Source organism: Phoxinus phoxinus, assembly GCF_949152265.1.
Source record: "Phoxinus phoxinus genome assembly, chromosome: 23".
NCBI lineage: Eukaryota > Metazoa > Chordata > Actinopteri > Cypriniformes > Leuciscidae > Phoxinus > Phoxinus phoxinus.
This window is the reverse complement of record NC_136898.1, coordinates 23299072-23325139: the sequence shown is the minus strand read 5'-3', so window position 1 is coordinate 23325139 and position 26068 is coordinate 23299072. Positions and strand designations below refer to the sequence as shown.

The window sequence follows — 26068 nt, the reverse complement described above, 5'->3', positions numbered from 1 at the left end:
TTGTTCTTTTGCAGAGATCTTAGGAGGGTTGGAGTCACTTTGGCCGGTCATCAGAAAAAGATTCTCAACAGCATTCAGGAGATGCGAGTCCAGATGATGAACGCCACTTTGCCCATCTGACACCTGCTTCAGAGGAACTTCCAATTGTAGCCTAGCACTTTCTACGGACACTTATTTATTGAGCGGAACTATTTAACGATGAGATCCGATGCTAAAGAAAAAAGAAACACTGGATAGATGGACAAACGGTTACGGTTACGGTTTCGTTTGTGCAAAAGCCTCCGAACTAAGAGTCACCGGAGGAACTTGACTGAAATGTTGAGTTGTTGTTTGGAAAAGTGTGGCACATCTCCAGGTAGGACTACTGACTTGGGATCAGGTGTCTCTGGGCTGAATGTATAGCGTTTTTCCATGACCTCATTCAACAATATTATTACCTCCGGAATTCCACAAGAGACCAAGGTCGGTTTCAGCTCGGATGTTGTTCTCACCTTGGGCGAAGTTCAGGCAGTGAGACTGAAGTCATATCACGGCTGAGGGAACGAATGGCAGTGTTAAACAAAGCAATAGTAGATTTCGAGCTTGATGTTGATTTTTCTTTCTTCTAAAATGTTGCTTCCTTGATTCAAGAAGAGGACAAAGAAACGGACAGGATCATTTTCCTTTTGCACAATATATGTGTCATGAAGGGCGGAGGAAATGTATTCGTATTTGAAAATGTGACACGTTTCCGAACCACACGTTTATTTAGTTCCACTGATGTTTTGATGTTTTACGTGTAAATAGTGTACAGTTGCGTAGATAAAGTGGAGCTCAAACGCATCCATTCATGTTCATGTGGGGTTGATATACTGTACTTTAGTGCGCGGGTGGGCTAACATACTATGTATATTCAGTCCAGTCAATAAATGTTTATATTGCCTCTCAGTGCTTCATTAGATAGAAAATGAAAAGTTGTTTTACCATTGATGTGTAAACTCTATTATATTTTGCTACCCATACTTTTGCCTCGCTCAGTTTTTCACAGCATGGTGAGATTAAAGTCAACATGAACTCAGAACGGACCCGATTTACTTTCTTAACACAGCTTTTATTGTGCAAAATTCATTATTGTTTTCATATATCTGTAGAACCTTTAAAATTCAAAATATAATTAGGAAATAATTATAGATTGGGATACTATGAAGTGCATCACGTTAATGAAGTACACTGGGTTGCGAATATCGTTTCATGTTGACTTTAAGTTGGTTTAATATGTCTATTACATTAGCAAAAAACAGTTCAAGTAAAACATATGTGCCGTATCTGAGGTCGGTTACTGTTGACAATAATCCAGATGTTTGGTTATATGGCTGTCAACGAATACTTTCAGTACATTTTGACTTAAATAAGATTTCCCCAATTAATAGGAAAGGGTAAACACATGAAGGCTGCCTAACTTCTCAAAAAGAGCAGTAAAATAAGTTTGAATTGTCTTTTTATGTACACTGAGGTATAAATTGAAATTATCGTCTGTTAATCGACAACATGCCACACATGCATTATAGATATGGGTTTTATAATAAAAGGAAATGTTGAATGTTCGGACTCATATTCAGAAATTACAGGCATTAGGTCATTTTTAGCCATATTTTAGGTTCATAATTGTTTAATACAGCACATTATTTTCCTATTAACACTACTGAAAGGCCACAAGATTGTATTAACAAGTGCTCAAGTATGTCACATATTTCTCAAAACCTCTTATAACTGCTCATAATTATGGTCAGTGTAAGTATTTCCATTAAAATTAAATCTGGCAGATATGCATTACTTTTAATTTCTTGAAATTGAATCCTACCACATAAATAGCAGCATACTTCTCCTAATATCAAAGTTAATGACATATTTTCAGTTAATTTGAGTCTACATTGATTTGCACTTATACATCTGCTCTGTTATATAATGAGTGAATATTATTTGATGTGTTGCAATGAATGTTACTATAAAATACTTGGAAATTGGTATTTTATGCAATGCAGTTTCTCTTGCACTGAAATTCACTTGGGTTAACCATGTATCATATTAAGTTAAATATCATTTTAGATTGAATTAATACACGTGTTTTAACCCCATTGTATTTTCAACATAATGGCAAAAAAAAAAAAAAAAAAAAAACGTTTTAATGGATTTGAAAAAAACTGTTTGACTGTAGATTGAAAAACATTTTAACCCGACCAACCACACGCCATGCTTTAATGCTGCAAAATCCTTGAGTGTTTTCAGATTTGTGGCTGTTGTTTATTGTAGTGATATTTCTTCATAACCACTGGTCATATCTGTCAGAATGAAAAGCCAGATTAATCATGTTTTCAAGCATGTTTGCCCCATTATCAGGTTGTTTACTTAGAATATGTAAATTTGGATAACTTTCAGTTGTAGCCATAAACATAGAACAGTTGCCTTTTGTTTGACATTTATGATTGTGGTTACGCAAAATACATCTAATTCACACTTGGAAATGTCAAATGTAGCTGCAATTAAAAAGCTTTCTGATTCGCACAGAAAATCGTTCTATAGCCGTGTGAACTTTGGGGTTAATGGCAAGCACAAGGTTTAACAATTTTGTAGAATTACTGTATAACCTCACACCATTATTTGGTCTTTGTTAAATGAACCCACCACCCCAAAAATCATGTCTAAAATCACTAAACTGACTAAAATAATTTTAGCATAAATCAGTGATGTTGAGTGCATCAAATCGTTTCCAAACATGTATTCTAATACAAAATGATCAGCATGGTGTTGGTGGGCTGCGCATTACAAATGCATTTTATCAGCAAAATGAATATATTGTTTAAATATTTCATCATATTTGGTCCAATAAAGACAGAGGGAAAAGAATGAAAAGCACAGAAAAATAAAAGTGTAGTTTCTATGTGATAATTGTTTGTCTATTACCTTCTACTGTGTGTTTTGTTGTGTAAATGTCTTTTGTAGTGTAATATATAAAATTTTATATTTTTTTGTAATAAACTGGAGAGAAACCCAATATTGCTGAGTTCTCTATGCAATACTAGCTGATATTCACCAACACCAGGTGATGTGTGGAAGTGGGGATATCCCAGTTGAAATGTCAGTCAATAAGGCAAAAACAGAATAAAAATTACATATTGCCATTCACTTTGAAAACAGCAGACAAAAAGTAAAAATTAAGGTATTGTTATATAAACTTAATGTCTAATGATAAAGTTTGGTTTTACATTTGACATACGGTAGCTCTATACGCTATGCTTATTGAAAACTGGACTTGCCGCCATCTTGGAAGTAACATCAAATGACACGACAGGCTGAGATCGGGGTTGATCGATCGAGTGGTATTTCAGACGTTATTTCTAAGTGGGAGGTGGGAAAAATCCAAATTCAGAGCTGTCTGGAACGTAGCATTATGGTTCGTTCTATTATAGTCAACGAACCGACTCGGCCCTCGGATATGACGTCACTTCCACACTTCAAGCGTTCTGGTACTCACTTCCTGATCACCAGGCGTAGTGCGCAGGCTCAAACTGAGCTTGATGACGAGGTTGTGACGTGAGCAACGTGTCTGACAGCTGTCAGTCTTCTAGTCGCTGTGCAGAGAGAAATCTGAATCATTCCCTTCCGGATCTCTCAGAGACGGAGAGCGTGAGCATTAGCTGTCCATGAGCAGCAGGAGCAACTTTATCACTCTCTATGGGCTTCTCCCTTCACTTTTTCAGACTTTATGCCTCCACGTCCCCCCGATTGCCTGCGAGCTTCTCCGCCGGTCTAAACGGTAATTTCTCGACTGTGCGACAGAGAGTCGAGTGGTTGTGACGCAATCGTTAGCATATTTTTACAAAAACTGCTTAATCGGCGCCATAACGTAAGATACAAGGTAAAGGAGCCTTTTATACATTGTCGTGTTTCTTTAGAAATAAATAATGGACAAATGGAGTCTTTAAACGTCTCAGATGTAAAGTTATTCGCTGTCAAAGTGACGCCAAAAATGAATGGGAGTCAATGGAATGCTAACAGCAGGTGATGGCTTGATAGCCAATGGCGGCCCCCGGGGAAGCTTCGGTTTCCGGCGGATGGATTACCCCCTTGGTTTTACGCGTCCGTGTTGGAGAAAAAACATGGACGCCACCCGGAAAGCTATGGTAGCACTGGCCGAGTACCATGCGCTCCAAAATAAGTATGTGCTTCACCTAGTTTATCTTCTGTCAGTAACGCTAGCCACGTTAGTAACACCCGTTTGAAACCAGGCTTCATTCAATATTGCACTCACAACAAGACCGATTCCCATACCCACAGGCAGTGATACGGACGCAGTAAGGTATTGCAGTAATATGAGTGATTAAAATCATCATTTAAACAACCGAAGCGGTCCAAAAACAATGAAAACAATTCATACTTACAAGTCACACAGGGCGCAGCCATCTTAGATTCCGTATTGGAATTCTTGCTCGGTGTCCTCATGGTTGTCCGACTTCCAAGCTGGGAAATCCGAGGAAAGGGGGCGTGTTGGTGCGTGTTGCTTGGCAACGTCTGTCTTCTTAGTCGAAACTCTGACACAGATAAATAATAGAACGCACCATTAGTTCCAGCCCTGATCAAACACACCTGCCTGTAATTTTCTAGTAACCCTTAAATAACTCCAGGTGAGTTTGATCAGGTTTGTGCTGGAACTCTGCAGGACAGTGCATCTCACAGCAGACCTGAAGAACCCTAGCATTCAGTGTTTTCTGTGGGCAGTTTTCTCTTTCAGGTCAACTATTGCCAAGGTGAAGCAACAGTTTGAAGGGATTTTGGTGATCACGTTAGTCACAGTTTGCTAAACTGTATAGACATGCTTATCTGGCTGCTTGAATAATTCACAATAAACTAACACAATTAGATTAATGGCACATTTGAAAGCAACTGTATCGCCATCTTGTGCACTGAGATTCTGTGCAGTTCCAAAAACACATATTGCATTTAATGCAACATCTGTGTTTATGCCCTTGTGAAAAAAGTGTGCTTGATTGTAACTAATGTGCATTTGTAATTATTATATACATACACACACTATGTGCCCTCAAATAGGGCGTTATATAAAGGGTCAGCCATTTGTAGTGGTGTCCGAAACCATAGTGGATGTTATTGAGTGCACTCATTCAATCCCATAATGCACCACAATAACGAGTGTACAACTGATGTATGTTCAACGGCTGTCTGAATTCACTCACTCGTTTTCATTCACCTCTTCAGGGATGTAATGTAACCTCTAATGTAGGGAGTAGTGATTTAGGGTTTAGGGGGTGATTTCGGATTCAGCCTATGTCTTAAGTACTATGACCAACTAGCGGTTAGTCAGGGGGCAGTCTTGCTTTTTAGAATCAATTTAGAACAATCTACATTTTTATGTACCTGACTTAGAACAGTTATGAATAGTCTTAGAGAAAAAAAAAGGTGATGAGTAACTTTTAAAACAAGTCTTAGCAGTTTATGCAAGCAGCAACTGGGACTCAAGAACCCTCATCATCAGCACTATATAGAGCACACACTTTTCCTCAGTCGTGACCTCGTTTGATTATACAGACTGCTTGTCTTGCTGTTTAGCTGCTTAATGTGTCTACCCTGGTAACCACTGCTGGTATCTCCAGTCAGTCATACCTCCAGTCATACCTCGTTTTAGTATTGTTCCCTTGTGTTTTTGTTTTGTGTGTGTGTGTGTGTGTGTTGATATGCAGCACGTTTGAACTTCTTCAAGAACAAATGAGGTTCATTCTCGTGTTACGCATCACGTTTGAGCTTCAGCAAGAACCAATGAGATTCACTCTCGTGTTACGCATCACGTTTGAACTTCTTCAAGAACCAATAAGGTTCATTCTCGTGTTACGCATCACATTTGACCTTCTTCAAGAACCAATGAGATTCATTCTCGTGTACCGCAGCACGTTTGAGCTTCAGCAAGAACCAATGAGGTTAATTCTCGTGTTACGCATCACGTTTGAGCTTCAGCAAGAATCAATGAGGTTAATTCTCGTGTTACGCATCACGTTTGAACTTCAGCAAGAACCAATGAGGTTAATTCTCGTGATATGCAGCATGTTTGAACATCTTCAAGAACCAATGAGGTTCATTCTCGTGTTACGCATCACATTTGAACTTCTTCAAGAACCAATGAGATTCATTCTCGTGTTACGCATCACGTTTGAGCTTCAGCAAGAACCAATGAGGTTAATTCTCGTGTTACGCATCACGTTTGAACTTCAGCAAGAACCAATGAGATTCACTCTCGTGTTACGCAGCAAGTTTGAACTTTTTCAAGAACCAATGAGGTTCATTCTCGTGTTACGCAGCACGTTTGAACTTCTTCAAGAACCAATGAGGTTCATTCTCGTGTTACGCAGCACGTTTGAGCTTCAGCAAGAACCAATGAGGTTCATTCTCGTATTACGCATCACGTTTGAACTTCTTCAAGAACGAACGATGTTCATTCTCGTGTTACGCAGCACGTTTGAGCTTCTTCAAGAACCAATGAGGTTTATTCTCGTGATATGCAGCACGTTTGAACTTCTTCAAGAACCAATGAGGTTCATTCTCATGTTACGCAGCACGTTTGAGCTTCAGCAAGAACCAATGAGGTTAATTCTCGTGTTACGCATCACGTTTGAACTTCAGCAAGAACCAATGAGATTCACTCTCGTGTTACGCAGCAAGTTTGAACTTTTTCAAGAACCAATGAGGTTCATTCTCGTGTTACGCAGCACGTTTGAGCTTCAGCAAGAACCAATGAGGTTCATTCTCGTATTACGCATCACGTTTGAACTTCTTCAAGAACGAACGATGTTCATTCTCGTGTTACGCAGCACGTTTGAGCTTCTTCAAGAACCAATGAGGTTTATTCTCGTGATATGCAGCACGTTTGAACTTCTGCAAGAACCAATGAGGTTCATTCTCGTGTTACGCAGCACGTTTGAACTTTGAACGTTGTTACTTTGTAAAGAAACACTTTTTGCCTGCGCACATACGCATTCTTCTACAAACAATCAAAATGGCTAAGTCATCAATCATATTTGTATCGGCGGACGATGAGGTCGGTTTATTAATACAAATGTCCCTGGACTATAAAGTGGAAAAATGTTAGGAAAATATGGACTGGGAGTCAAGTCAAGCACTCATGCCTATAGACTAAACACGTATTGACGTCACCATTTTCACAAATTTGCATTTCTGTAGTTTATACAGACAATAATATACCAACAAGCATTGCAAGTTAATGTGTAGAATTTCCCTATTCAGTGTTCAAGTCATTATTGTACACATATGTTAGGGGACTCAAAAGGCACAGATTCTGTAGAATAACCCAGAGATATAGAAGTTCTTCACTACTTCTCTTCATCACTCATTACTTTAAACTATAAATGTACTATGTATGATAATATAACCTCTTATGTATTTCATACCAATCCAGTTGTTTGTTACGGCACAGAGTCTCATCTAACCATTGCGCTCCTTTGGGAAATCACATTGCTAAAAATCGCCTTGGGTGTTAATTATCAATCCCTGTTTCTCAACCTCAAGGGCAACGTCATATATCAAATATCGAAATGGCCAAAGATTCCACATCAGCAATACAAGAAACCTCTCTGTCCCATTTATCTGCTAGTGCTGCCTTGCCTAACGTCACATTTGATTGTTCTTTTGATGGCTCATTGCTTGCGGCACGGGCTGTCTGTTCTGATGTTGGAGGTGCGAGTCCCTGGACAGTGTCTTTGGCTGGTAATGCAATTTCCATGTATAGAGGTGCCACTAGACCCACAACCCCCTGGGTCATTTATGAATCATTTGGATTTTAATCATTATGAATGACCTTCATCAGCGTGTCTCCAGTCCTGCCAGCATGAGGGTTTATGTGACTAGAAGCGTATTTTTGTATCGTCTCATCTTCCCGATAAAGTATTTTGTTCAACACAAAAACGAACCTCTACATTTCTGCGAAACTCCAAAAAGATAATTATATAGAAATCACTGCAGTTTCCAGCTGAACTGAACAGTAGTTGCAGTAAAACACAACAACTTTTATTCTTGCAATGAATCCTGTGAAACATACACCTTCAATGTTTCTCACATTATCACAGTGTATTCGCTATAGTTTAGAAAATGGTAATAAAATATAACAAGAATTCAGTTATCAAATCAGTTGATATTTCACTGGTTTTGGCCATCCTTCTGTTAGATTGTCTCACAAAATAATTAATTTGAATAGCTGTCAGCTGTTAAATTTAAGTACACAATTAGATAATACCAATTTAGGTCAACCAGTTACCAAGCAATGCTTAATTTTGTTCAGTCTGTAGTGTAAAAAGGTCGCATTAGCAATTAAAGAAAAAACACTTAAGCAAAACATGGTCAAGTCAAAGTGTCTGAATAATGTTTGGTCCCAATTTTTTTTAAATAAATGTTACTGGTAGTCACTGTATGAAGAATCTTCACTTACAATAATGAACTATAGTTACGAAACGCAGAGGTGGACAAAGTACACAACTTCCTTACTTGAGTAAAAGTACAGATACTACTGGTCAAATATTACTCCGTTACAAGTAAAAGTTGTTAAGACCGATTTTTACTTAAGTAAAAGTACAGAAGTACTCATTTTTAAAAGTACTTAAGTATAAAAGTAAATGTCAATGCATTGTTTTATTATTGTTGCATTGTTGCATGTAATAGCCAATTTAGAGTACCGTATGCCTATGAATCTATGCCTGCTACCTTCATATCAATATCACATTTATTTCCAGAACACAGTTCCAGTCGTGGGATTGAATAAGTCACTCAATAACGTCCACAATGGTTTCGGACACACAAATGGCTGTTCCCAGTTTTTTGGCTTTTAGTATGAATATGTTAGCCTTACTGTTATCTATAAGCTAGTGTGCTCCAAAACAATGACAAAATTTGCATTTAGAAGACCAAAACCAACGTTGAAAATTAAAATCATGTTGATGTCAGAATCCAATGTCAGATTGACGTTAATCTCCAATGTTGGACAGACGTTGTATTGTGGTTGAAAATCGCTTGACGTCAGAAACCAACATCAGTCGAGTTCTGACGTCAACCAGAATTTCATTTCCAACCAAAATGCGACCCAAATCATCCCTGACGTTACTACTCTCTACTCAAGGCCCTCGACAGAAATGTAGTGGAGTAAAAAGTACGATATTTGTCTTTCAAATGTAGTGAAGTTAAAGTAAAAGTTTCCAGAAAAAATAATACTCAAGTAGAGTACAGATACTCAAAAAGTGTACTTAAGTACAGTACTCAAGTAATTGTACTTTGTTACTGTCCACCTCTGACGAAACGTTACGAAAGTTTCGTTTGTCGAACATTTGTATGACAACATATGTGTTTACATTGCTTTAACTAATTCAATTTTTTTATAAGTTACACAAGGTTCAACTAATTTTTGAAGTCAGTTTAATGTAATTTAAGTTGAAACGACTTAATTGTTTTAAGTACAGTCAACTTGGATGTTTATGGCAGCAACGTGATCAAATATTTCCAAATTCACGCTCATCTGTTTCGGATAAAACTGAACACAGTTTTAGTGCTACTCACTAGATTTCCCTTTGAAAGTGTCAGGAAATGTGCAAAAAGCAACATAATATCATTTTGCAGAAATGTGGCCTCAGGCATGGTTTTTTTTTTCCAATGAGCTTGGGTTAAATTATTATTATTTATTTTGATTGTAGCCAGTATTTTTTTTCTTTTTTGCTACATCATAAATATAATGCAGTGTGAAAGGCCTAAATAATAAATATTGCATATTCATGTACATATTTATTATTTATATTTATTGTTTATTATATTTATTATTATCATCAATAACATTAAATCTTTAATTACATCGCAAGTTGTAGAATAGCTCACCCAAATAATGTATCTTTTCCCATTGAACACATATTTTAGTAAAAAATGTTTTAGCAAAACATTAGCTAAAAAATAAATCCACTTAGCTCTAATATTAGCTTAGTGCTAAGCTCTTAAAGTAAGCTTTTTTTTTTGCCACACAATTCATCCTAAATACCATTTATCCACAAGTACCACCTAGCACCAATAACCTTTGCCATTCATCTTATCTTGCAACCAATTATCAAGTAACCTTTTTTGTCTAGCGCATGCTAATCTGCCTGTGTGGTTAAACATCCCTCCTGCCATAAACAGCCAGTGCAATTACGTGCCTCTTTGCTCCAGGCTCCTGCTTTATTTCCCTCTTATTTGCCCACCTATCCCCTCATATTGATCTCGGCCACGATGTGTGATCTTAATAATTCCGCCCTTTGTCGCTAGCCTGCGCTTGCCAGCCTCTGTGGTGTTCATCGAGCCCTCAGGCACAGGCCCGGGAGAGCCCGAAAGGTGTGTGCCGATAGACCGCGCAAGTGTGTGATGAGGGTCATTGTGTTTGTCACTTCAGCAGAACTCTCAAGGTCTCCCGTGTTTTAAAAGCGTGCTATCCCTGTAGTAAGTGTGGGCGCCGCTAAATTGCTATTGTCAGCAGGGGAGCTGACAGCAGTATTAGGTATGTTCCGCTGGAGGTCGTCCAAGGTGAAATGAAATAGTAGTTAACCTGTGACATCCCCGAGCTAAGGCATATTAATAATGGCCAATGCATGTAAGGACCGCCATTATTTCTTTCTAATGAGCACTGTCATTGGTGTTCAGAGGGCACGGCGAACGCTGCTATCTACTCCCTGAGCTGTTCGGTTTAGAATTACACTGTTTCTATGTTTTTTTTTTTTGCATATCATAAAGGATTGTTAATGTGTTGAAGCCATTGGGCCCTATTTTAAGGATCTAAGCGTATGGTCTAAAGTGCACGGCGCAAGTGCTCTAAAGTCCTGTCTGAATCCACTTTTGCTAGTTTAACGAATCTAATGAGTAACAGGTGTGTTTTGGGTGAAACGTGCAATAAACCAATCAGAGTCTCATCTCCCGTACCCTTAAAAAGCCAGTTGCGCTCGCGCCAAGGCGGAATTTGCAAGTGGAAAAACTGAACGCTTCTCCAGCGAGGAAACGGATCAGTTTGTGCGCGATGTTAAAGCGTCAAAGAGGGAGATGGTCCTCGCTGCAGAACACAAAATCCAGTGGGAGGAGTTGGATCCAGGTCCAACTCCACCCACTTTACATACCCTTGTGCACTGTTGGATTTCTGTGTACACCCTTTATGGAGCGGGTCAAATTGACCCTAATTGGATTCAATACAATTCCTCAAAAATTACACTATGAAAAACAACAAAGATTCAGGTACAAATTGTAAACTTTTAATATCAACATTTGTCAAACATTACAAAAAAATATATATATGAACATATGATTTATGAAAATGTTTTTAAACTATTTTTTTTAAAACAGTTTTGTTTTGACAAAATTTGATTATTATAAAGTAATAGTATACTGTTTTTTTTTTGTTTTTTTTATGTTTTCATTTTTTTTTTTTTTTACATTTTATGCTTAGAACATCATAATTGAACAAATAAATTGAGCTGTATAATGAAAATAATGTTTACTTTTCCTAAGTTGGCTCAACTTTTATTTTGTAGACTCATTTCAATAAAGTCAAGAAGTTACTTCTGACATGATGTGTGTTTCTGCATATGAATTTCTTGCACTTCACACACGGTGCTGGTTTTGCTCTCGCACTTGGATGGGCACACCTCATATCACAAGTGCCCTGCCATACATAAAATAAATGTTTTTATTTTGTGTCTGTACAGTTTCTTTTGAATAGCTGCCTATGAGGGTCACATTGACACTATTAGTAATAGTACGAACGTATAGTAATTTTGTTTGTATATGTCAAAACACATCAAACTTTGCATGCATGTTCATAATGATAAATGAAAAAAAGTCACAAAATATCAAGAAAAAAACATCTATTACTAATGGTTTAATTTTATTTCAGGTAGCTTGAAAAAATAAATGATAGCTAATTTTTACAATCTGTGGCTGACAAAAATATTTTTCTGTATTGAAATAAGCATGGAAAAGCTAATTGTTTAGCTTCATAAGGTAGTAAAAAGCCACAATAACAACATATAACCAATAAATGTTATTATTTTGGGTCGGTACAGTTGCCTTAGAGCGTTAAAATATGTGGGTCAAATTGACCCGCGAACATCACGAACGTATTAGTAATTTTGTTTGTATATGTCAAAACACATCAGCAGCATGTTGAAACTTTGCATGCATGTTCATGATGATAAATGAGAAAAAATGATATCAAGAAAAAAAACATAGGTTAACCAATATTTCCAACAACTAGAAAATTGAAACGGGTCAAATTGACCCGCAACATAACACAAGAGCTAAACCTACCCATCTCCACCCCCTGATCCCTAAACCCACTCCTAAACCTACCAATCTCCACCCCCTGATCCCTAAACCCACCCCTAAACCTACCAATCTCCACCCCCTGATCCCTAAACCCACCCCTAAACCTACCAATCTCCAGCCCCTGATCCCTAAACCCACCCCTAAACCTACCAATCTCCACCCCTGATCCATAAACCCACCCCTAAACTTACCAATCTCCACCCCTTAGATCTGGATCCAACTCCACCCCCTGGATCTCGTGTTCTGCAGTGAGGTGCTACTGTAAAGAGCAGATCATCCACGGGACAAAGAGTACGAAGCAGTCGTGACTGGCTAATTTGTTTCTTCAACGATGCATCGGCGATTAATCGGCGTGCGTTTCAGTTGCCTCAAAAAAGCAACGCGCCAACAATGTGCCTTAACACACCTCATTTTCAGACCAGTAGAGTAGAGTATCGCACAGGTTGTGGACCACAATGCTTTTAGCCCCTTTTGGACATTGTCATAAAAAAAAAAAAGAGCTGTTGGAAAAAGGGTTTGGATCGGCATCAGGGTGAGTAAATAATGACACAATTTTCATTCTTGAGTGAACTTGTTCTTTAATCTACAATAAAAACGGTCCCATACCCCAATGTCCTTGCTATTGAATTAAACTTCCTTTAACACAGGCATATAAATGCTTATAAAGCTGGTTTTTGCTGAATGACACAGCACTTTGCCTGCGGTGAAGCAAATGTGATTGCAGCCTACTTATTCTGCCTCACTACCCAGAGACACTCAGGCTTGGTTGCGGTATGCAGACATATTCAAAGTAATGAGCTGTGTGGACGTTCTTGTAGCAGAAATCACTTGAGAGCTCCGGTGGCAGCCATAAGCCACAGCATGAGTTCACAAATGATCGTCCTCATTATACTGATGAGCGAGGGGAGTTTTCAGAGCCAGAGTGGTCCAGGACGCTCCATCATCTGTCAGCGAACTCCAGATGGGAGCACTTTCAAGAGCAATCAGGGACGCCATGTGATTCATCTGCATGGACTCACAGTTATGCTTTAAAATGGCGTTAAAAGAGAGTCATATTTCAGAGTAGCATTGGGGGATTATGTTGTATCTTGGGAACTCTGATTACTCAATTCACTGTGTTCTAGTTTAATTTTCCTGGAATTGGCAACAAGAATGCAAAGGTCTCACTCATCATTATAGTCGTATCATATCATCTATATTTTAAGCATGTGCATTTTCAAAATGAGTGAGTGGGTTGCCTGAACAACTAAAAAAAATGGAGGAATTGTTGATTTGTTACTCTAATGCAACAGCTGTTTTCAAATGTAGTTGTTTGATTAACGTGTTGTGAATAGAATACAATGTAAGTTTCTTTGCGCGTGAGTTTATTAACGTGCAGTGACAATGGCGGATGCACAAAGAAATCACGGAAAGATGAGCGAGAAGGAGAAAAAGAGTTCACCTTTCCACGAGGAGACAGCGAGTGAAGCGGCACCTGTGGCATCCCATTTCCAGGGATATTTCATGCTATTTAATCACTGAACTGTAGTAACGTATCCATATCTGATGAAGGACCTGCGCCCCGACATGACGACAACGCACCTCTGAAGTGTTAAAAAAAAATCTGTATTATGAATTTTTAAGGCCAGACCAAGTGATTTGGTGAGGTCAATTTGTAAAGAAAGACTACACGCCTGCGCATATATATATTCAAATGCGCATACCTATAGACTAAACACGTAACATGCATGTGCACGCCATCAGCGTTTTCACAGATTCGCCTTTTTTTAAGTTTACGCGGATATGGTAACGCCATAACAGTTTAACAGTTCAAAGAGGGTGCTATTAATGTTAAGGAATAATAATCAGAAATGTTTCTTGAGCATCAAATCATCATTAGAATGATTTCTGAAGGATCATGTGACACTGAAGACTGGAGTAATGATGCTGAAAATTCAGCTTTGATCACATGAATAAATTACATTTAACTTTATATTACAATAGGAAACAGATCTTTCAAATTATAATTATTTGTAATCATTTCCAAATAATGCTGTTTTTACTGTGTTTTTATCAAATAAATGAAGCAAATAGACAATGACCACTATGGGTGAATTTGGTTCCTTGGTTTCCATGGAGTCAACTAAAATGTGCGATGCTTAAAGGAAGGCAGTGATGTAGATACAAATCATTCAACGTATCTTAAATGTTTCCCTAAATAATAATAATGAAATGCTTTTGAAATATCTGTACGTGATGGCATTCAATGAATGATACCATCAAAATTGTTCACAATCTGTGGCGCTATCGACGCCTCACTTTGTAATTCACCTTGAGTCACTTGACAGTGAGAAATGAATTTTGGGCATATAGTGGCCAGAACCAGAAGGTTAACCTTTCATCACACTTTGTATTTGCTCTGTTCTACAGTGGCGCCACTAATGGCCATAATCGATCATCAAAAAATGGTGTAGCAGCCTCGGGTGACTTTCCTGCAGCAAAAATACCAATATTACCTCCCACCAAGTCATCAATGTAGTCAGCTGTATTGTATTTCTGCACATTTTTTAGTTGGTTTAAGTGTTTTCTTTGGGTTTTTGAGGATAAAATGCGGGGGGGAAAACAGGAAGTATGTGTTAATCTATCTGATACTAACTGATACAAACTAAACATTTTAATATATCAAAGATCTGATGTAATGAAGATCTCTGGTAAAATCAGCAATTTCTTCTATGAAATCGGCTTATTCTTCCTTGAAGTCAGATGAGAAACTGCCCGAAATTAGTGGCCAGCTAATTGTAAATTGTATATGTGTCAGTCTGTAATTGAGCCCTGTGAATTTGAGACTAGTATTTAAACCGTCAAGGGGCAGAGTAGTCTTATTTATGTTCACAGTATACCAGAATCAGGATAGTCGTGCCAATTTTACTTTTATAGTTGTAACCTTTAGCCTTTTAATAGCCAATTTGCCCTGAGGAATATATATATATTACATAATATAAGGACCTTTTCAACAGGGCATTCAAACCGTGTTGCAGTAAATATTGAGTCCTGAACATGACCTAAAGAGATTCCCTTAAAAAGTGCATCCTTTTGAAAAGTCGGTGTTTAATTTGCACAGAATGAAATAGTCAAGTGCCCCATTTGAGCTTTATATCCACAATCATCCTGTTGCTTATAGCTTTGCTAGTGTGTGGAATAACGTAATGCTCCATAAGTTTTCTACAATATTGTAGAAACTTGTTGTCATTCTGAGCTCATTTAAGCGATCGTGAACATGTTGTAGTCTAACTAGATGCTTTGGACCTTAAAACAATAGCTTAGCGGATTGTTTATTGAATTTTCTGGGTGATACACACTTGAAACGCTCCTGTAATGTGGCATGCCTATTAATGTGCGAGATGTAATGGAATCTCGGGAAAGGTAGAGCCGAACACAAAGCGCCTGTGATAGCGATTCTATTATCTAGGTCTTGCTTCTGGCACCTCATGAAACATGGATGAGTTTTTGCCCATAAAAGACTCAGTTTCCTTTTGATTTATACAAGAAATAAATTCTGAAAAGGTGAAAAGTCCAACGGATGCATATTTTATGTGCCTTCCACGGGCTAATGCATTTTAAATAAGCATCCCTAAAATAGAAAAATAAGTGTTGTAGAAAAGGATTAGACATTAACAAAATCTTTTCTCACATTTTGTCAGTGATCTATTTGGGTTTTTAGTTGCAAGTACAAGTCGACAGATGCATGAATGGGCACAATGAGAGTGTACTATGAAAAGTATGTGGATGTCACTGATGCTTTGTGTATAATCCAACAGACACATAATGAATGAATGATGCCGCCAGAAAGACAACACAACAAACCATAAATGTTACCACGAGACAATAAACTGAAGACACAGAGGGCTTAACAACACAAAGGAAGATCATCAATGGAACAGGGAACAGGTGAGCACTAATAGGAAACCATGACAACGAATGGTTACATGAGAACACAGGCAACCATATAGAAACATGGCCGCCATGACTAGAACGATAACTATATTAGAGTCTATGCAATGCTCTTTTCTTTTCACACCCTTACAGTGGGAATACTTGCTGTCGAGTACACACCTTTGTGATTTTCTGCCTCCTCGCGAATGTCCTCCCTTTCTCCTTGCCATTTCTGCTTTGCTTTGCTCCCCCAAAGGATGTTGGGTAGGACAGTGTCTGGAACTAATGACCTGATGAAGAGAAGGAGAGTTGATGAGAGTTCACCTCCTCCTGGGGAAGTGTAGCGATACACTGCCATGGCTCTCGTGAACAGCTGTCTTCACAGGACTCCGCAGTCGACTGACAAAGACAGAAACTCCTGAAGTGATTTTAGCACTCACTGTCAGGCACATGACAACTCAATTTCCAATCCAGTTGGGCTGGTCTCATATGCCTAAACCATGTAAAAAACACACACACACACACACCACACACACACACACACACACACACACACACACACACACACACACACACACACACACACACACACACACGCACACGGAGTACTAGCAGATTCCATTAAAGCAGGGCTATGCAGTTTCGGGAATGTATTCGCTGTATTCTCGCTATTTGCTCACAGCGCCCCCTACAGCTTCGGAATAGATATTTGACAACACTGTCGAAAAACTTGTTGGCGACTCTCAGATACCAGAGGCTAGTAGATCAATGACATCAAAGCAGACGGGACATTCTTTACAACGTCTTCTTCATTCGGGTTCGAACAGCGTGAGGGAGCGCAATAATGACAGAATTTTATCAGATTTTTTTTTGCCGTAAAGCAATTCGTTACATCGCGAGAACTGATATCACGCGATACTTTCTGACGCGGCGGCCAGTGCGATAGGGGGGTGCGAGACGACCACCATTCAACCCGAAAAAAGTAATATAACCATTCCAATGACTCCGAAGCTGTTCAGTTAAGGTAAAAAAAACCTGCATAGTTCACCTTTAACATTGGGAAACAGAATGGAAACGTTTACCCAGTCTCCTAGGAGACCAGACTCAACAAACTGGTTTTAGGCTGGATTCAGGTGAGTTTTGTTGAGTTTATTAGAAATCAGATACTATTTAAATACTGGTTGATGATTTTTTTTGTAAATGTAAAAATTAAGAAATAGTATCTTGTAAACACTCTGTGTAGTTAATAGTAAACTGTCCGTCACTAAATACATTCTAAACGGTTTAGGGCGCTAACATTTTTTTATGTTTTTGAAAGAAGTCTCTTACGCTAGCTAGGGGAACAAAAGAGGCTTATTACGAATGTATTTTATATTGCACAATACAATGTGGAAATATATTGAGCCCACCACCACTTTAACAGCTGATTATTTCGCTATACTTCACATACAAAACTACAACAATCAGCAGTCAGGTCTCAGCATCACAAACCAACCACATCCACAGCTAACAATCTCCTCTCCTCTCACAGAAGTAGTAGTCTCGGAAACACTTTAGTTTAGGGTCCAATTCTCACTATTAACTTGTTGCTTATTAGCATGCATATTTTTAGGATATTGGCTGATTATTAGTACTTATAAAGTGCATATTAATGCCTTATTTTACTTTGCTGTGTGGTATCGGAGCATTGTTATGAGTAAGTCTACACAATGACAGTATATGGAGCTGATATAGTCTGTTCTGGAAACCATTCTGTATTCATTATTAATCAAAGTGAATGCTATATACTGTATGTCAGTATAATATATATTTGACATGAGGACACATAATTGTCTTGACATATTGAGTTACAACAAGAAAATAAATAAATTATTTAAGAAAATGGAAGTGTGAGGTTGCACCAAAATGCCATTGAATGCTTCTTAACAGGTTTATGAATTTGAATTAATCTTATGTTCATTATTCCAAAATATATATATTTTTCAGTTTTGTGTCCGGTATTGCCCCGGTCCTCAAGATTCAGTGATATTCATTCTTTCCACATCACTGCGCATCTAAAATACTGCATGTTTGCTTTTGTATTCAGTGCACTGACTGAAGCGTAACTCTTGTCAGCTCTCCCCTGGACTTGTAACATTAGCATGAGCAGAAAGACTCACAATCAGCTCCCTGGGTCATGAATCAGTATATCATTTACATGAATTCAGGCACTGGTAAGGACAATAAGGACCCTGGCTCACTACACATTGGGACATGACAACATCCTCATTGTACAACATCACTACTGGTATTTATGAACAACAACAGAACTGAGATTTTTCTGACATTATCTTTTGTATGTCAATTAGAGTAGATTATGATAAATAAATAGATTTTTACATATACATGTAACTTTTTAGCGGTAATTAAAATATAAATGTTATCCTAGATTATGTTCATGTCACAACTCGGCTGTATACAAATGCACAAAGATGAAGGAATCAGGTTCAAAAGTCTTTAATAATCCACACTGACGACATTTCAAATAAGGCAGGCAAAATAAACAGAGCCTGAGCTTCACGTCGGTCCTGCCGAGGCTGAGCTTCACGTCGGTCCTGCCGAACCTGAGCTTCACGTCACGTCTGCCGAACCTGAGCTTCACGTCAGTCCTGCCGAGGCTGAGCTTCACGTCGGTCCTGCCGAGGCTGAGCTTCACGTCACGTCTGCCGAACCTGAGCTTCACGTCAGTCCTGCCGAGGCTGAGCTTCACGTCGGTCCTGCCGAGGCTGAGCTTCACGTCGGTCCTGCCGAGGCTGAGCTTCACGTCGGTCCTGCCGAGCCTGAGCTTCACGTCGGTCCTGCCGAGCCTGAGCTTCACGTCGGTCCTGCCGAGGCTGAGCTTCACGTCGGTCCTGCCGAGGCTGAGCTTCACGTCGGTCCTGCCGAGGCTGAGCTTCACGTCGGTCCTGCCGAGCCTGAGCTTCACGTCGGTCCTGCCGAGCCTGAGCTTCACGTCGGTCCTGCCGAGGCTGAGCTTCACGTCGGTCCTGCCGAGCCTGAGCTTCACGTCGGTCCTGCCGAGCCTGAGCTTCACGTCGGTCCTGCCGAGCCTGAGCTTCACGTCGGTCCTGCCGAGGCTGAGCTTCACGTCGGTCCTGCCGAGCCTGAGCTTCACGTCGGTCCTGCCGAGCCTGAGCTTCACGTCGGTCCTGCCGAGCCTGAGCTTCACGTCGGTCCTGCCAAGCCTGAGCTTCACGTCGGTCCTGCCGAGGCTGAGCTTCACGTCGGTCCTGCCGAGGCTGAGCTTCACGTCACGTCTGCCGAGCCAGAGACTGTTCCCTTCACGTCTGCCAAGCCAGAGACACTTCACGTCACGTCTGCCGAGCAAGAGACTGTTCACGTCACGTCTGCCGAGCCAGAGTCTCCGGACAAGAGGGCCGCCACCATGCCAGTGTCTCTGGACAGGATGGGCGACGTCGAACCAGTGTCTCCAGGCAGGATGGCCGACGTCGAACCAGTGTCTCCAGGCAGGATGGCCGACGCCGAGCCAGTGTCTCCGGACAGGATGGCCGACGCTGAGCCAGTGTCTCCAGGCAGGATGGCCGACGCTGAGCCAGTGTCTCCAGGCAGGATGGCCGACGCCGAGCCAGTGTCTCCGGACAGGATGGCCGACGCCGAGCCAGTGTCTCCAGGCAGGATGGCCGACGTCGAGCCAGTGTCTCCAGGCAGGATGGCCGACGCCGAGCCAGTGTCTCCAGGCAGGATGGCCGACGCCGAGCCAGTGTCTCCGGACAGGATGGCCGACGCCGAGCCAGTGTCTCCAGGCAGGATGGCCGACGCCGAGCCAGTGTCTCCGGACAGGATGGCCGACGCCGAGCCAGTGTCTCCAGGCAGGATGGCCGACGCCGAGCCAGTGTCTCCGGACAGGATGGCCGACGCCGAGCCAGTGTCTCCGGACAGGATGGCCGACGCCGAGCCAGTGTCTCCAGGCAGGATGGCCGACGCCGAGCCAGTGTCTCCAGGCAGGATGGCCGACGCCGAGCCAGTGTCTCCGGACAGGATGGCCGACGCCGAGCCAGTGTCTCCAGGCAGGATGGCCGACGCCGAGCCAGTGTCTCCAGGCAGGATGGCCAACGTCGAGCCAGTGTCTCCGGGAAGATGGCCGCCTCCACGCCATTGTCTCCGTACGAGAAGGCCATAGTTCTCTGCCTAGGACTCATCTGCACTCATTATCACATTTACCTGTTTCTCATTTTCTTGTTTAGCTCACCCCATATAGCCTGGTTAACCCCATCACTCAATGCAAAGTTTTGTATGTTGTTACACTGTATTTCTGAGCGTTTCCACTGTTGTCGTTGTTCCTCGTTCTTGATATCTGCCTGTGTCCTGGTTTTCCCGTTCCTGTCTCACCCTCTGGATTTGTTTGTTTGTATGGACTGCCTAGTTGTGTATGACCCTTGTCTGGATTTTGGATTACTCTATTAAACTGCATTTGAATCCTCAACCTTCGTGTCTCGGAGCAGTTGAGACGTGGATCAGCCATTCCCTGACCTTTACAGTAACAACATTTAACAGGATGTATAACTTTAATGATGTTGTCAGCAGAGTCAGTAAATGAAGTAGGCAAGGTATTGACATTGGAGACACTATTGGTGACACATTGGGGAACACTGACTGCAGATAGAGTCATGAAATACCTGCTTAAAAAATGAATCTCTAGGCCAGCTGCCCTTCCATTGGAACATATGGATGAGAGTCATGGCTAATAACAGCCATCGCTACACAAAGGAAGCCATCTGCCTGCCTCACGAGGGGATCAAACACACTTCTCCAGCCAGAGCAATATCAGTGTGTGTGCAGGCCAACACCTGGGGTTCGGACCCAGTGTCTGCTGGTGAGCACACAAACTGAACGGGCAATCGAGTACCAGAGTCTGAGGTAAATGATTGTAATTAGTGTAATAGCCTGTAATGCTAATAATAAATGCTAATTAATGCATTAATTAACAATTATATATATATATATATATATAATGTATATATATATTGTATTTCTGTTATGTGCTTTTGTCATTTTTATTAGTTTCTGTTAAAAAAAAAAGTTTTTATATTTTACTTATTTTTTTATTTCAATTTTAGTTTTATATATATATATTTTTCATCTTACGTTCAGATTTTATTTTATATTATCTAAATTCAAAGATGACTTTTAATAGTTTTATTTTCAGTTAATGATAACCATGACTGTAGATTTTGGCTAATTTGAGTATTCACTCAGTAAGCGTAACTGTTTGAATTGTGGACTGTATTTATTAATAAATGTGTGTTTCACATAAATTAAATACACTTATTTGCATGATCAATATTCTAACAATATTTTAAAAGTGTTGCAGGTAACAGGGTTGAATACTTGAGCTTGACAAAAGCAGCTCACTGTAAAAATAATGTGGTAACGGGATTGCATGCAAACTGTGGGCAGCTATTGTAACTTTTGTGTCATTTTGGTCGCTTGACTTTCGATGTATATATATATATGATGTCATTACGTTGCTGTCATTACTTAAAGATCATGGCTTCGAGCATCGATATATCTGCTCTTTCCAATGAACACCCAATAATGCTGTAATCTCAGACAAATTAATCCAGATATTTTAATCAAATCCGCAAAATTGTTTTAAAGAACCAAATTATCCAGAGATTAGTTATCACTTTTAGAAGATCTGACATCTGTCAGTTAATCTCAGATGTGTTAAGCGAGTTACGAAGAATTGACCCATGGTCTCACTTTAAAGTACATTGGATGTGTGCATTTATTGCTTTATAAAAAGTAACGAGACACACATTTGTATATTATACACTGAAAGAGCCGAGCAGTTTTATTCTTTCATTTGCACGTTTGATGTTACATATCTGAATGTTTCCCAGATGGTTCACACATTACAGCACGTTCTACAAACTTCAGGCCAGTTTTCTTGCATGATATTAGCATGCTTTACACACAACCCTCCCAAGAGTCTCTGATAAATATTGGTCTGGTTTACCGTTACCCTAATGCTCTCTCTCTGTATTATTGTTATTGCTGTTCATCCTTGCCATTGTGAAGAAGAAAGAAAGTTTGAAGAAATGTAAAGCGCTTGTCTGAAACGTTTAACGTCTCAGCCATGTTGAGTGTGTGTGTGTGTGTGTGTGTGTGTGTGTCATTGGCATGCATGGCCGCGCTCTGCTCAGCTGTCGCCGGTTGGTTGAGCAGGTGGGGAATGACCATCTGTAAATGAGCTGTTTCGCTCACAACAATGAAAAGATTGATGCAATTAATTTTTCATTATGTGCCTTCACCACGGATCCTAATCATTTTAAATCGTGCGTGTGAAGAGCAGAAAAGTTGCATTTGTAACAGTGCGTTCCGACAGCTCCAGTGGGAACTTTCTGAAAGGCTTTATTATGTGTGCATTAAACAACCTTTTTGCCTTCATCTGGGCTCTGCGATGAAGCCTGATCAAAAGCTATAGTGCAACTAGTGTGTTTTTTTATTTTAATAAATAAAACTTCTGGGTGGGAATAACATCATTCATATTCCTTATTTGCCCGATTCCCTAAAAAATGCAGTATGTGCAAGGAGAAAAGAAGTCAGACCTTTTCCCAAAGGAGCTGTGAGTCTGTAGAGTTTTTTTAGTTGCTGTTGTTGGCAAACAGAAAAGGTCAAAATAAGTTCATTGCATCAGCTTAAACTTTTGACAAAAAGAATAAACAATCTGCCAGACAGAGTACTGGAGGATAGCATGTGATATTCATTTGCTGAAGTGCCCTATAGGGGGCCCTCAAGAGACAGTGCTCCGGTATAAATGCCTGAGGAAATAGAAGTAGAAGAACTACAGCAAAAGTCTGCAGAAAACATCTTCATTATTTTTCGCCTGTTTACACCAATTGCTGTTGCAAATGATGACACTTTACTTTTAAAGGAATAGTTTGCCAAAAAAAAAAAAAAGATGTAATTTACTTACCCTCAAATCATTCAAAACCCAAACTACTTTGTTTCTTCTGTTAAACAAAAAGTTTGGCAGATTGTCTGAGCTTCTGTTTTCCATGCAACAATATTGGATGGTAATTTACACTGTCATGTTCTGCAAAATCAAACCTTAAAAGAATCGTCAAGAAGTGGAAATTCACTGCATCTTTTTCTAAATGGTTAATGATCTTATTGTGGTTGATTCATCAATGCATGTTTTATTTTTTAAGTTTCATTCCTCTGCCTCCATTCAATCAACAACCGATGGATAGAAAACATTTCATCCCCTTTTTTCCCCATAAACATTTTCATTTCATTCAGATTCAGTCACAGCTAAAAAATAAAAAAAATATAAGTAATAATCTGTCGCTACTTCTGTTCAATCGCGACTTTCAAAATAAAGGTTCTTTATTGGAATCCTTTCTCTGGAGGTTCTATGAACTCTTATTTTTAAATTATTTCCCAGTTCCTTTAGTTCCTGTTTCCCTGCTCTGTTAGTTTAGATTTCCCTGGTTACGCATTATGTCCTCGTTTGTTTATACCAATTAGTTTTAGCTGTGTCTAGTTTGGTTTTTGTTCTACCCCTGTGTAACAAGGTTCGTTGTTATGGGAAGAAAAAGGCGGGAACCGGCGAACATTCAACAGGTTTTAACAAGTAAATAAATAAATACAAAAATGAAAGTATAAGCCAGCAGCCCCTCGTGGACGACTTCTGGCCACACAAAACAGAAACAAAACACAACATAAAATCAGGCCTCTCTCGATCTCCACGGTCGTCGCTCCTCCTTTATGCTTTCGCTCCTCCGTGAGAGATAAGAGACCGGTGCGTCGTGCAGGTGTCGCTCATCAGTAATCACGCCAATCTCGTGCCGCTCTCTCACGTCCCTCGACCTCGTCCTGCTCGCCACATACCCCCTTCACCCCTTGCAGGCCGGGGGGTACTCACAAGACTGCGCTCTACTCCCCCCTCCCCCTCCCTCCGGAGGGGGACCAATCACGGTGGCCGCGGCACGTGGGGGTATGGCTAGACGAGGCGAGAGAAAGGAGACGGAAGCATTGAGCGCTTTCTCACTGGCCATAATCCACCAGCTCCCGTGAACCTTCTATTTCTTCCCGACTTACACGCTGATGTTCAGAAGGCACGGAAGAACCCGTATTCCTCTCACATTCACCGTTTCCAACATTCCAATTACGCGAATGTGGAGGGAATGCGAGAGCATGGGTGTGTCGATGCCCCCCATTGAAGAAATATTTGCTAAGCTATCTTTCAATGGGGGAGACATCAACACTGAGAGCTCCGGCCCTACCATCTAGACCACTGAAAACCACCTCATGTCTAAATGGCAGGACACACGAGACATCGGGTCAGGCTGGTGCTGCGCTGCACATGGTGGCTGTGTTGCAGGCGTACTAGGCTGATCTGCTAAGGGACTTGGACCAGGGTCAGGGTCTAACCCCAGGCGCGGTAGCAAATTTACGCAGCACCACAGATCTCGTTCTCCTTGCCACTAAACAGACCGCCACCGCGGTTGGCCGATCGATGGTGGCGATGGTGGCCACAGAGAGGCATCTGAGGGTGAGCTTGGCGAGCCCCAGTCTTGCCCTCTGAACTTTTTGGGACCTCTGTTGAGGCGGTGGAGGAGAGGTGAGGGCTGCATTTCAATGGTTTATTCCGTGCCGGTCCAAGTCCACACCCAGACAGCATGGGGGCCCTTGCCCATCTCGATCCGAGGATCACAAGGAGCAGGTCTCTGAGACGGCGTGAGTCAAGAAGGAGGAGGCAGGGGGCCGGTGAAGCAGCCCCAGACCAGGCGTGGGCATCCTGGCGCGGGCAGAGGCAGATAAATCGCATCCTTCCCTGTGCCCACCTTCCTCTTTCTCATAACCAGCCCCCCCTCGGCCGCAAACATCAAGCCCAGGTGACGTCATGGATGTTGCCGGCCAATACGACTGCCGTGATTATACAGTACTTCAGTCAACAGTCACGCTGAGGCTCCGCCATGGCACGAGCACTGGCTTTTAAAGGGAATGGGGTTGTACAACAAGAGGTTGTAATGCACAACATAGTGACAAGGGTCCTGTATCTTCGCTGAACTTCTTGCTCACTGCTGTAACAAACTTTTAAAACGGAGAAGGAGGGCAGAAAATGTAGGCTTTACATGGATGTGGTCTGCTCTGAATTGTGGGTAATAAGATACAGTTCAGATGCCCTAGAGCGACAGATCAGCAGCACGTCTAAATCCACAGTCATTTGCATCTTGAGTGCTGCCAGACATGTTCACTGCGGTGCGGTCCTCATGAATACAGAGCAAGTTTAAAAATGCTTGCTTGCCTCAATTAGACTGCTAACATTATGAATTTGGACCAAAGGGATAATTATATTTTGTGAGGATTTGAATTGAAAATAATAAAGTTTGATAGAGACGGGCTAATCTGAGAGCAGTACACAATTTCAGAAGTATCTCATTTCAAGTGCATATATGAACACAATAAATGAAATTGGTCCCATTTGATGTTTCAATTAAAATTAATTTGACCATGTAGTCTATTAAAATGCTTCTTTGTCATCTACAGCTCGATAATCTGTTTTGTAAGTCACAATACAGTCTTAAAAATAAACGTTCTTTGTCCATAAATGTCCATTCTCTGGCCCAGAGTTCTCAGCAGCTGGATAAGCGCGCTGGCAAAGACTGGCGCATTTGTATTTCATACCGTAGAGCTCGATTATCAGCCCCACCGTGAACATCAAACCATATCTGGGCCAGTTTAACCCAATGGTGGAAAAGCAGCTTAT

At 40.7% G+C, this 26068-nt stretch overlaps 1 protein-coding gene across 1 annotated transcript in view; it reads left to right on the top strand.

Moving 5' to 3' along the window:
- epha5 (EPH receptor A5) overlaps positions 1–2135 on the top strand; it is a 92354-nt gene extending 90219 nt beyond the window's left edge. The window contains exon 17 of the mRNA XM_079600038.1: positions 15–2135. Coding sequence (XP_079456164.1) covers positions 15–120 — 106 coding nt within the window. The 3' untranslated portion in view covers positions 121–2135. The remainder of the gene's footprint in view (positions 1–14) is intronic.
- Positions 2136–26068: the final 23933 nt, after the last annotated feature.